The sequence below is a fragment of the Geotrypetes seraphini genome, chromosome 5 (assembly GCF_902459505.1).
Source record: "Geotrypetes seraphini chromosome 5, aGeoSer1.1, whole genome shotgun sequence".
NCBI classification, from domain to species: domain Eukaryota; kingdom Metazoa; phylum Chordata; class Amphibia; order Gymnophiona; family Dermophiidae; genus Geotrypetes; species Geotrypetes seraphini.
Window position 1 is genome coordinate 152,568,108 of NC_047088.1, and position 12,278 is coordinate 152,580,385.

Below are 12,278 nucleotides of genomic sequence, written 5' to 3' on the forward strand. Positions count from 1 at the left end.
GGATCCTCCCAGTGGATTGATATTCATTTCATGTTAAATGTTGTAATATGAGCAAAACAGACTTGTTTCTTGGGGAAAGTCTCCATGTAGACATGTTAGGTTTTCTTCTCTAAGGCTGTCTATCTGCTTTGATATGAACTGAGGAATTAGCAGACAGCCCAGGCCCTCCACAACTGACCCCTCCCCTTCCCTGTTCCCCTTTGTTTAAAAAAATCAGCAGGAGGATGCCCACTCTCTCCTGCCACCGGATGCACCCCCCCCTAAACATCATGCACCCCCCCCCCCGGTACATCATGTGATACACAGGGAGGGGCATAAGGCTCTAATTGGGATGCCTAAGGCTCCTCCCAATCAGGCATTAGGCTCCTCCTGTATCCCAGACGGGACCTCCGTGTAAATAATTTGCATGCAAACTTCTTGGAACATCAATCGCTGTTCCAAAGTCAGCCAAAAAATCAGCCAACAGCGACCCACATGAACTTAACCATGTTCTGTGCATCTAGCCCTCTGTCTGCTCGCTGATGGGTGTAACCCATACAAAGACCAAACTTTTCCTCAGCTTGTGACTTTTCAGTATTAATTCAAGGTAAGTTACATTCAGATACAATATGTATTTTCTTATTCCTGGAGGGCATAAGATGCAAGAGCATCTGTGAGATTTGAACTTTGGCATCCCTGGTTCTCAGTCTGTTGCTCTAACCTCTAGGTGGCTACTCCAGATTCTAACCAGATTTATCTGACTATCTTGAGTAGGAGAGTGCTGAATATTGAAGCTCTTTAGCCAAAGTCAAACCATTCTCACTGATTACCTCTAGCATACTCTCTCATAGCAGCTAAAGTTTGTGCAACGGCAACCAATACTTTGGTCACACAATTCAGTCACTGGAAGGATTGTAAACACAAGGTATGTTCACAGTTACATGGGCAAATCCTTAGACTATTTTATATTTATTTTCTAGTTATTCATTTGATCGGTCCTAGGTTGAATGTCTCTTCTGTTTCATTGCTTATCCTTCCTTCTCTCTGCATATCATTCCCAGGGAACCCTGACTATGCCCAATGGAGACTACATTGAAGGTCTCTTCAATGGAGAATGGGGATCTGGATTAAAGGTCACTGGAACCTACTGTAAGCCCAGCCTGTATGGCAGTGACAAGGAGCAACCCAGAGCCCTGTGAGTTATTTCTAGGCTCTCTGCAAGAACAGTTTTGATATCCTGCTTTGGTTTAATGGCTTTTTCCATAGCAAAGCAGCAGATGAATCCAGAGACTAGTGGAGTATAGCTCACATCGACCAGCAGGTGGAGATAGAGAACTGATTAACAGTTGGCCTTAAAGCCTGGTGTTCCTCCTGTTGATTCAGTTTTGCTCTATCTCCCAGCAGGGGTTGAGCTAATTCTCTAGCTCCTGGATTCTGGCTGCTGCCGGATAGATTGGTGTTCTTTTGGATTCCTCTGTTGAGACTAGCTCTCTTCAGTAGGTCAGGGGTGCCTGGCTGAGTGGTGCCAGCTTTGGGAGTTACACCTGGGCCCTCCCAGGTCCCTTCTCCACCCTCCCCTCCGATTGATTGAGGGGTTTCTTTAGACGCTGCAGGAGTGCTTTCTTTCTTCATTCCAGTATAAAAAAAAAAAAGGGGCCGACTTCCTGCTTGTGCTGAGCCGTGCCGTGTTTGAATCGGCTTCCAGTACACTTACCAACTGTGACCTGGCTTCTGGTAGAGCGGACGAAAATTTGGGTGAGTAAGTTACTTACTCGTTTATCGTGGTTCTTTGTCGCGTTCCCGGGTGCCAGGGTAGTTGGTGGGCGGAGTCGGCGTTCGGCGGCGTTCTCCGCGTGTGAAAAAAAATAAAAAAAAAGTTTTTGTTTCGGTGCCGGAACGAGGTATGGCAACGGAGGCTGGTCAGCGGTGTTAGCGCTGTGGGAAGCGCAGAACACTGTCGGGCTTTTGCTCTGCCGGGTGTGTGAGCGCACCGGCAGACGATGCTTTTCTGCAGGCATGTGATGTGGCCATTTCCCGTGTAAGGGAGGCCCGATCGATGTCCCCGCCGCTCGAGGTCGACTCGGGGTTGCTGCAGGGCTCTTCCACGGCTGAGGGGAGTTCTGCGGCGGTGGGGGGGGCGGGAGCGCTGGAAGAGGGCGCGATTCCGCTTCCCGGCACGGATCAGGGCGGTTTAGCTTCCCTTAAGTTGGGCTCATTTTCTCCTGAATTTGTTATGCTGTTGCACCAGGCATTTATGTTACAGGGCTCGCAGCCTGCCCAGCCGATACCTGTGGCCGGTCTGTCCCTTCCTGGGCCCTCTACCTCGGCTGGGTTGAATGGTAATACTGCCAGACCCACTACAGGTGCGATGGTGTCGCCAGGGCGGTCGCCGGTAGCAAAGAAACGCAGACTCGCGACCGCGGACGCGGAGGATAATTTGCCAATGTCCCCTTTTTCTCTTCCTGAGTCTTTGGAGGAAGGTGAGGTCTTAGATTGGGACGCAGAGGATCCCCCGGGTAGGGAAGTGGATGACCCTTCCGCTCTCCGTCTGTTTCATAGAGAAGAACTTTCTTCCTTAATTTCAAAGGCCTTGCAGAGTTTGAATATCTCTCAAGAGAATACTAAGGTGTCGGGTAACCCCCTGATGGCAGGAACGCGTAGGCCGCCTAAGTCCTTTCCGGTGCATGAAGCCATGCAGGAACTGATCTCGGCGCAATGGGTCACGCCGGAATCCAGTCTAAGGGTGGCAAAGGCCATGCGGCTCTTGTATCCGGTTGACCCGACCGAACTCGAGAAGTTTAGGTTGCCCAGGGTGGACGCATTGGTGGCGGCGGTAACTAAAAAGACTACCTTGCCGGTGGAAGGGGGAGTTACGCTAAAGGATGCACAGGATAGAAACATTGAATCTTCACTGAAAATGTCCTTTGAAGTAGCTGCGGTTTCCTTACAGGCCGCAATTTGCAGCTCTTATGCGGCGCGAGCGTGTCTGCAGTGGGCGCAAGGGATGGCGGATAATTTAATGGAATCCGGGGGTTCGGTCCCTGCGGAAATGGCTGATTTGGAGTCAGGTTTGGCTTATTTAGCAGACTCCTTATATGATATTATTCGGGCTTCGGCAAAGCAGATGTCTCTTTCGGTGGTGTCTCGCAGGTCATTATGGCTCCGTCATTGGGCGGCAGATGCTGCATCCAAGCTTCGGCTTGTGAAACTCCCTTTTAAAGGGGGTTTATTGTTTGGGGAAGATTTAGATAGATTGGTGAAGGATTTTGGTGATACCAAAACACAGCGTTTACCGGAAGATAGGGCTAGGCTCCCTGTGAAGTCCTCTTCGTCTAGACCGCGCTTCAGGGATGTTAGGAGATACAGGTCCGGTAAACCATTCCTCAGATCCGCATCTGGTTCTTTCCCTTCTTCGAGACCTCGGTTTCAGCAGAGAAATTCCTTTCATACGACGAAACCCTCTTCAGGTCAGCCAGCGCGTGCCGCGGCAAGTCGCGCTCCGCAATGACGGGGTCTTGGCTCCCTCCGCCTTTCCCTTAGGGGGACGGCTGTCGGCGTACTGGGCGGAGTGGGCCAAGGTCACGTCAGATCAGTGGGTTTTAGACATTATTCAAGAAGGGTACAAGTTGGAGTTCGCCTCTCCCGTCGAAGATTCTTTCTTGGTGTCCCCGTGCAATGGGGCGGCCAAGGGAGACTCGGTACGCATGACTCTTCAGGTGCTGCTCGATCTGGGGGCGGTGGTACCGGTGCCCCCGGAAGAGGTAGGCCACGGGATATATTCCCTTTACTTCATTGTACCAAAGAAGGGGGGGTCATTCAGACCGGTGCTGGATCTCAAAGGGGTCAACAGATTTCTCAGTGTGCGCCATTTCCGGATGGAGACGGTCCGCTCGGTTATTGCGGCTGTAAGACCGGGAGAGTTCCTCACGTCCCTCGATCTCAAGGAGGCGTACCTCCATATCCCGATCTGGCCTCCGCATCAGCGGTATCTGCGGTTTGCGGTGCTCGGCCAGCATTATCAATTTCGGGCAATGCCCTTTGGCCTGGCAACGGCTCCCCGCACCTTTTCCAAAGTGATGGTGGTGGTAGCAGCTTTTCTACGCAAGGAAGGGATTCGGGTACACCCTTATTTAGACGACTGGTTGATCCGCGCCTCGTCCAGACAGGAGAGTTTGTCGGTAACTCAGAGAGTAATCTCTCTCCTTCAGTCGTTGGGGTGGATCGTCAACTTTCCCAAGAGTTTTCTGTCCCCGTCGCAGTCTTTGGTGCATCTGGGGGTGAGGTTCGACACTGCTCTGGGGAAAGTGTTTCTACCCCGAGACCGGGGAGAGAAATTGCAGGCTCAGATTCGCCTACTTCTCGGGTCGCCCAGACCTCGGGTTTGGGATTATGTACAGGTTCTGGGCTCCATGGTGGCGACGCTGGAGGTGGTCCCCTGGGCTCGGTGCCACATGAGGCCCTTACAACAGTCTCTTCTCTCTCGCTGGTCCCCAGCTTCTCTGGACTACAATTTGCGTCTCCAATGGAGTCCTCGGGCGGCTCGCAGCATGCAGTGGTGGCTACACGAGTTGCATCTGTGGCAGGGCATGCCGTTGGCCACGCCGGACTGGGTGGTGGTGACAACGGATGCCAGTCTGCTGGGCTGGGGGGCCCAGTGCCTGCAAGCTTCAGTGCAGGGGGTGTGGTCCTTAGAGGAGGCCCAGTGGTCCATCAATTTGCTGGAATTAAAGGCGATCAGGCTGGCGCTGCGGGCTTTTCAGTCCCTGGTTCAGGACAGGCCGACCAGAATCTTTTCGGACAGTGTCACGGCGGTAGCATATATCAATCGTCAGGGGGGCACCCGGAGTCCGCAGTTGGCCGAAGAGGCAAGGAGGTTGTTTCGGTGGGCAGAGGTGCATGTTCCGCTTCTGTCGGCGGCACACATTGCAGGTCACGAAAACGTGCAAGCGGACTTCCTCAGCAGAAATCTTCTAGATCCGGGTGAATGGGAGTTGTCTGCTCGAGCTTTCGACCTGCTAGTCCGTCGTTGGGGGCTGCCAGAGATGGATCTCATGGCCTCATCCCGCAATGCGAAGTTGCCTCGGTTCTTCAGCAGACGCAAGGAGAAGGGCTCGGAGGGGGTGGACGCGTTAGCTCTCCCATGGCCTCCAAATTCCCTTCTGTATGTGTTCCCGCCTTGGCCCATGATAGGTCGGGTGTTACAACGCATCTCTGTCTTTCACGGCAGAGTGATCCTGGTGGCTCCGGATTGGCCGCGTCGGCCGTGGTACGCAGATCTGATTCAGCTTTCAGTAGGCGATCGGGTAACGTTCCAGGTAACTCCGGACTTGCTAACTCAGGGTCCAATCTTGATGGAAGATCCGGCCCGCTTTGGTCTTACGGCCTGGCTATTGAGCGGTCAAGGCTGAAAAAGAAGGGCTATTCAGAACAGGTGATTGCCACGCTTCTTCAAGCTAAGAAAATTTCGACTTCTGCCTCCTATGCGAGAGTCTGGAAGATTTTTGTTGCATGGTGCGGACGACAGGGGATTGCGCCCTTCCATGCATCTCTGCCGGCTATTCTTGCTTTTCTGCAGGAGGGCGAGGCGAAAGGGTTAGCCTATAACTCTTTAAAGGTTCAGGTGGCGGCCATTGCCTGTTACAGGGGCCGGGTGGCTCGCTCGACGCTCGCGTCGCAGCCGGACGTGGTCCGTTTCCTCAAGGGGGTTCACCATATCCGCCCTCCGGTAAAGCGAATTTGTCCAACATGGAATCTTAAACTCGTCCTTGGGAGGTTGCAGGGGGCACCTTTTGAGCCCCTGTCAGCGGCCACATTGAAGGATGTCCCGCTGAAAACAGTGTTTTTGGTGGCAATGGCTTCGGCGAGGCGAGTGTCGGAACTACAGGCGCTTTCTTGCAGAGAACCCTTTTTACGGTTTTCGGAAACTGGGGTGTCGGTGCGAACGGTGCCGTCCTTCCTACCTAAGGTTATTTCTTCATTCCATGTGAACCAGAGTTTGTTCCTCCCATCCTTCCGGAAGGAGGATTGGGGAAAACGATTTTCGTCTTTGCGTCTACTGGATGTACGACGTATGCTTCTCCATTATTTGGGGGTGACGAACGATTTTCGTCGGTCGTACCATCTCTTTGTGTTGTTCGCGGGCAAAAACAAGGGGATGGCGGCGTCTAAAGCGTCCATTGCTCGTTGGGTCAAAGAAACTATTGCTTCGGCTTATGTGTTGACAGGGAAGAAAGTACCGGAGCACCTTCATGCTCATTCCACTCGGGCATTGGCTACGTCTTGGGCGGAGTCCGGGGGGATGTCTTTGGAGGAAATTTGCCGGGCGGCCACGTGGTCGTCGGGAAATACCTTTTCGAAGCATTACCGTTTAGACGTAGCGGCCCGTTCAGAGGCAAGTTTTGGCGCGGCAGTGCTGGCGGAGGCGGCATTGGCGTCCCACCCGGTTTGAGTTTGCTTTGCTACATCCCACTAGTCTCTGGATTCATCTGCTGCTTTGCTATGGAAGGTAAAATTATGGTCTTACCTGTTAATTTTCTTTCCTTTAGAAGCAGCAGATGAATCCAGAGCCCCTCCCCATGTGCACTGGCTATTTGTAGGTTGTTTGTTTGTTTGTTCAGTTGGGGGATGGTTGGTAATTGTATTATTTCATTTCTGAGTGGCACATTTTCTACTGGAATGAAGTTTTGTGGATGCTCATTCTCCTTTCGGGATGCTTGGGCAAAGTGCATAACTGAATCAACAGGAGGAACACCAGGCTTTAAGGCCAACTGTTAATCAGTTCTCTATCTCCACTGCTGGTCGATGTGAGCTATACCCCACTAGTCTCTGGATTCATCTGCTGCTTCTAAAGGAAAGAAAATTAACAGGTAAGACCATAATTTTACCTTCTTTAGCACTCTCCAGACCAGTAGAGGTTAATCTTTACAAATGGGTATATATCCAATCATGACCAGCAGGTGGAGACTGAAAACAAAACTGTGGGACAGTATATAATATACTCCCTTCTCTATTTACCTCAGTCTTCTTTCAGTCTCCAGCAGGTGTTGATGTGATCTGTACCCATCTCCCTTGGTAGGGCTGTTGGAATTTGTTTAGGGGGTTTATAGTCCCTGTTTTTGGCCGGACGGAGCTTGGGCGGGCCCTGTTTGGGGGTTCGTCCGACCTCGGGGGTGTCAAACCCGGCGGGTCTCGAGCGGGGTCCCTCCCCCCCACTTCCTCCACCTCCCCACTTTTTTCTAGAGGAGCCTCAGCAGTAAGCCTTGCCCCCTAAATCAAGCAAGGCATATTACTTCGAGAGCCTGTGGAGTCTGTTCTGTAAAAAAAAAAAAAAAAATCCTGAGGTAGTGCCGGTCTGGAGGGTTGTTTCCCTTTAAGAAAACTGTATTTTACTGTATTTTTTCATCTAACCGGCACTTTTTTATAGCTAGGTCGCGTATGGAGCAATGAGCACTTCTAAAGGGAAAAAGTGCTCATTGTGCTCCAGGCGCGAGGCACTCGCGGCCGGCCTGTGCAAGCGGTGTTCAGGCCGGTGCGGTGGAGGAGCTCCGTCGGCAGCGGCTGCAGGCGCCCAGAGCTCCCCGCCAATGGTGCCTCGCGAGTCGGCTGGGAGCAGTGGGGAAGCCCGGTCTTCCCCAATCGCCCACGGAGGGATTCCCCGAGCCGCCGACGGTCGGGTTGTTGGGGATTCCCTCTCAACTGATGTTTTGACAGCTGATGCCGACTTGCCTGTTTAGCGGCTGGGACTGTTCAGACTTCTCAGCCACTACAGGCTATGGAGGGAGCATTTTTGGCGGGAAAGTCGCCATCTTCTCAGTCTGGCCCCTCCATTTTGTCTTCCACCTCAAGTGACCTTCCCCCTGTATTGGAAAAACAGGGGCAGGTTTCTGCTGGGTCCCCTGCTATGGCAGGGAGTCCCTTGGGACCCTCGGGGGGGGGTTCCCCTGATTTCTTTTTTTCTTTGTGCAGAGCCTATTTTCAGGCGGCTGGGGGTCCCGGATGCGCTCAGGGGGTTTCGGGGAGTGGGGTTTCCTCCATGCTCCCTGCGGCTTTGCCTCTCTCGTCTGTTGTGGCGTCCCCTCCTCCTCCTCCCTTGTCCAAGCGTCCGCGGGTGTCGTGGGACGAGGATTTATGGTCGGAGGAGCGTGTCGGTCTGGATGAGGACCTGGACCCTTCTGAGGATTTCCAGGACCCTCTCGAGGGGACGGCCGCTGGCGGCGGGTTGTCGGGTATCCCGTCCTCTGGCGAAGAGGTGTCCGTGGTGCGCCTTTTTCAGAGAGATGAGCTGCCGGACCTGATTCAACAGGTTTCTTCGGTGTTGCATTTGGAGGATGCGCCGCCGGAGACTCCGCGTGTGGGGGACCCTCTGCTACAGGGGATCCGTACCGTTTCCCGCTCTTTTCCCATGCATCAGGATATTCAGGATATTATACTGGAACAGTGGAAAACGCCGGAGGCGCCGTTTCGTTTGGCGCGCGTCATGGTTCGTTTGTATCCCATCCCAGAGGGGGATTGGGCTACTTTAGCATCGCCAGTCGTAGACGCGGTGGTCTCGGCGATTTCTAAGCGGCATACCGTGCCTGTTGAGGGCGGTTCTGCCTTGCAGGACTCTGAGGAGCGCAAGTTGGAGAACATTCTTAAGCAAAATTTTCAGGTCTCTGCCTTTGGGGTCCAGGCGGCTATTTGTGGGGGGCTGGTCGCTCGCGCTGTGTTTCGGTGGGCTGAGCGTGTCCTGGATCGGGAGTCTGATGACTGGTCTTTGGTGGATCAGGAGGTGGTGAAGTTTGAGATGGCTGCCTCGTTCCTCTCAGATGCTCTTTATGACTTGGTGCGGATCTCGGTTAAGTCTATGGCCTTTGGCGTGGCCGCGCGGCGTATTTTATGGCTGCGCGCTTGGTCGGCGGATGCTGCGTCCAAAGCTAAGCTTACTAAATTTCCCTTCCGGGGGTCTTTTTTGTTTGGGGAGGAATTGGATAAGTTGATTTAGACTCTGACGGACTCAAAGGTGCCCCGTCTGCCTGAGGACCGTGCCCGCCCTGCGTCTCGGGGTGGCGCTGCCCGGGGGCGTTTGCGGGAGTTTCGCAAGTATCGCCCTGGGCGTGGGGCTGCTTCTTTCCCGGCTCCAGGGTTTTCCCGGGGTCGGTTCTTCCAGCGCATGCAGCCCGTTGGGGGGCCCGTCGGGGGGCAGGGAATCCCTCTGCCGGTTCCCCCACTTCCCGTCCTGCACAATGACTCCTTGCCGGCGCCCCCTTTGGTTCCGGTGGGGGCCCGGCTGCGCGAATTTTTCCCCAAATGGGCCGAGATCACGTCCGATCAGTGGGTCCTAGAGGTGGTGCGGGACGGTTATGCCCTGGAGTTCGCCCGCTCTATGCCGGACCTTTTCCTAGCCTCTCCATGTCAGACTCCTTGGAAGACGCAGGCTTTTCGCCAGACCCTTCAGCGCTTGCTAGATCTCAAGGCAGTTGTTCCAGTGCCCCCTCCAAAGTAAGGCACCGGCAGGTACTCCATTTACTTTGTGGTGCCCAAGAAGGAGGGGACCTTTCAGCCCATCCCGGATTTGAAAGGGGTCAACAGGGCTCTCAAGATTTCCTCTTTTCGCATGGAAACTCTGCGGTCGGTCATTCTAGCGGTTCAGCCGGGGGAGTTTCTCACTTCTCTCGATCTGACGGAGGCCTACTTGCATGTTCCCATTCGGGCCTCTCATCAGCGCTTCCTTCGCTTTGCGATCTTGGGTCGGCACTATCAGTTCTGTGCGCTTCCCTTTGGTCTGGCCAGGGCTCCCCTGACGTTCACCAAGGTGATGGTGGTCGTTGTGGCAGCCTTGCGGTCGGAGGGCATTCTGGTACACCCCTACCTGGACGACTGGTTGATTCGGGCAAAGTCGTTGCAGGAGAGCTCCCGGGTTACGGCTCGGGTGGTGGAGTTTCTCCGGTCGCTGGGCTGGGTGGTCAACCTTTCCAAGAGTCGGTTGGTCCCGGCTCAGCGTCTGGAGTACCTTGGGGTTCTGTTCGACACCTCCTTGGGGAAGGTCTTCCTTCCAGAGGCCCGGGTGAGCAAATTGCAATCTCAGATTCGCCTGCTTTTGGCGTCCCGGTGTCCTCGGGCGCGAGATTTCCTCCAAGTCTTGGGGTCGATGGCGGCGTCCCTGGACGTGGTGAGGTGGGCGCGGGCCCACATGCGTCCTCTTCAGTATGCTCTGCTCCGGAGGTGGTCACCCCAGAGGCACGGTTTGGATGTTCCTGTCCCCCTGCGAGGCATGGCGCGCTGCAGTCTGTGTTGGTGGCTCCGGACCCCTCACCTGGTTCAGGGGGTGGGTCTGGATCTCCCGCAGTGGACGGTGCTCCTTACGGATGCGAGTCTCCTCGGTTGGGGGGCTCAGTGTTTGGGTCACTCAGCTCAGGGCACCTGGTCCACGGAGGAGGCCTCCTGGTCGATCAACGTGTTGGAGACCAGAGCGGTCCGTTTGGCGCTGTTAGCTTTCCACTCCCTTTTGTTGGGCAAGTCGGTCAGAGTCCTGTCGGACAATGCCACGGCGGTGGCTTATGTCAATCGTCAGGGGGGCACCAAGAGCACTCAGGTGGCGCAGGAGGCGGCTCGGCTCATGGTTTGGGCGGAGTCCCATCTTCCGGATCTCTCGGCCTCTCACATAGCCGGGGTAGAAAATGTTCAGGCGGACTTCCTCAGTCGTCACTTCCTGGATCCAGGAGAGTGGTGTCTCGGCGCCGTGGCATTTCAGTTGATAGTGCAGGCTTGGGGGCAGCCCCTGATGGACCTGATGGCCACGAGTGGCAACGCCAAAGTGCCCCGCTTCTTCAGTCGTCACAGGGACAGTCTGGCTGAGGGTCTGGATGCTCTAGTCCAACCGTGGCCAACGGAGGGGCTGTTGTATGTGTTCCCTCCTTGGCCATTAGTGGGCAGAGTACTTCTTCGCATTGTTCACCATTCGGGTCTGGTGGTTCTGGTGGCTCCAGATTGGCCTCGACGTCCGTGGTATGCGGATCTGGTGAGGCATCTGGTGGCGGATCCTCCTCCTCTGCCTCTCTTGGACGATCTTCTGTCGCAGGATCCCATTCCCATGTTCGACCTGTCTCCCTTCTGTCTTACGGCTTGGCTCTTGAAAGGGGTCGCCTTAGTAAGAAGGGATATTCAGATAAGGTGATCTCTACACTCTTGGGGTCCCGGAGGCTTTCTACCTCTCGGGCTTATGTGCGGGTTTGGCATCTCTTTGAGGGGCGCGGGGAGTGGTCTCTTTTCGCGCTTCCCTGCCTAACATTCTAGAGTTCTTGCAGGATGGCCTGGATAGAGGCCTAGCTTGGTCTTCTCTCCGGGTTCAACTTGCGGCCCTGTCGGCTTTTCGAGGGTTTGTGACAGGTCAGTGTTTGTCGGCCATTCCTGATGTGATTCGCTTTTTGCGGGCGGCCAAGTTGCTCAGGCCTCCCCTACGGCCCTTTGTTCCCTCTTGGGATCTCAATCTGGTTCTCTCTGTTTTGGTGCGCCCGCCTTTCGAGCCGTTGGATGGCTGTTCTTTGAAGGACCTTACTCTGAAGGCGGTCTTTTTGGTGGCCATTACTTCCGCTAGGCGTGTTTCTGAGCTACAGGCTTTCTCTTGTAGGGCTCCCTTCTTGGAGTTTTCTAGGGAGCGTGTTGTCTTGCGGCCTGTTCCTTCCTTTCTGCCGAAAGTAGTTTCTCCTTTTCATGTCAATCAATCGGTGGTCCTTCCGGTCTTGGGTAGTCGGGAGGGCTCTTCTGAGCAACGGCAGCTGCGCAAGTTGGATGTCGGTCAGGTCCTCCGCTCTTATGTGCAGCGGACCCGGGAATTCCAGAAATCCGATCATCTCTTTGTCCTTCTGGCGGGTCCTCGTCGGGGGGCTGGCTCTTCTAAGGCTACTATTGCGCGCTGGATCAAGGAGACGATTGCTTCCGCTTATCTTCTGAGACAGAAGCCTGTTCCGGAGTTTCTCAAGGCTCATTCCACTCGGGGTCAGGCAGCTTCTTGGGCTTAGTCATCGCTCGTGCCTCCAGTGGATATTTGTAAGGCTGCGGTTTGGTCCTCCTTGCATTCCTTTGTTAGACATTATCGGGTAGATGTTCAGGCGCGTCGGGACGCAGTGTTCGGTGAGCATGTTCTGGTATCGGCCCTTCAGGGGTCCCGCCCGTGAGAGGGACTGCTTTGGTACGTCCCATTTGTAAAGATTAACCTCTACTGGTCTGGAGAGTGCTAAAGAAGGAGAAATTAGGTTCTTACCTGCTAATTTACTTTCTTTTAGCTTCTCCAGACCAGTAGAGGTCCCCACCCTGTCTGT

The 12,278-nt window shown here is 54.5% G+C and overlaps 1 protein-coding gene across 3 annotated transcripts in view; it reads left to right on the plus strand.

Annotated features, from left to right (window-relative positions):
• The window catches only part of ALS2 (alsin Rho guanine nucleotide exchange factor ALS2), a 242,257-nt gene that overhangs the window by 165,739 nt on the left and 64,240 nt on the right, over positions 1–12,278 (plus strand). For all 3 annotated transcript variants that reach the window (XM_033944890.1, XM_033944888.1, XM_033944891.1), the window contains exon 24: positions 1,041–1,174. In XM_033944890.1, coding sequence (XP_033800781.1) covers positions 1,041–1,174 — 134 coding nt within the window. The remainder of the gene's footprint in view (positions 1–1,040; positions 1,175–12,278) is intronic.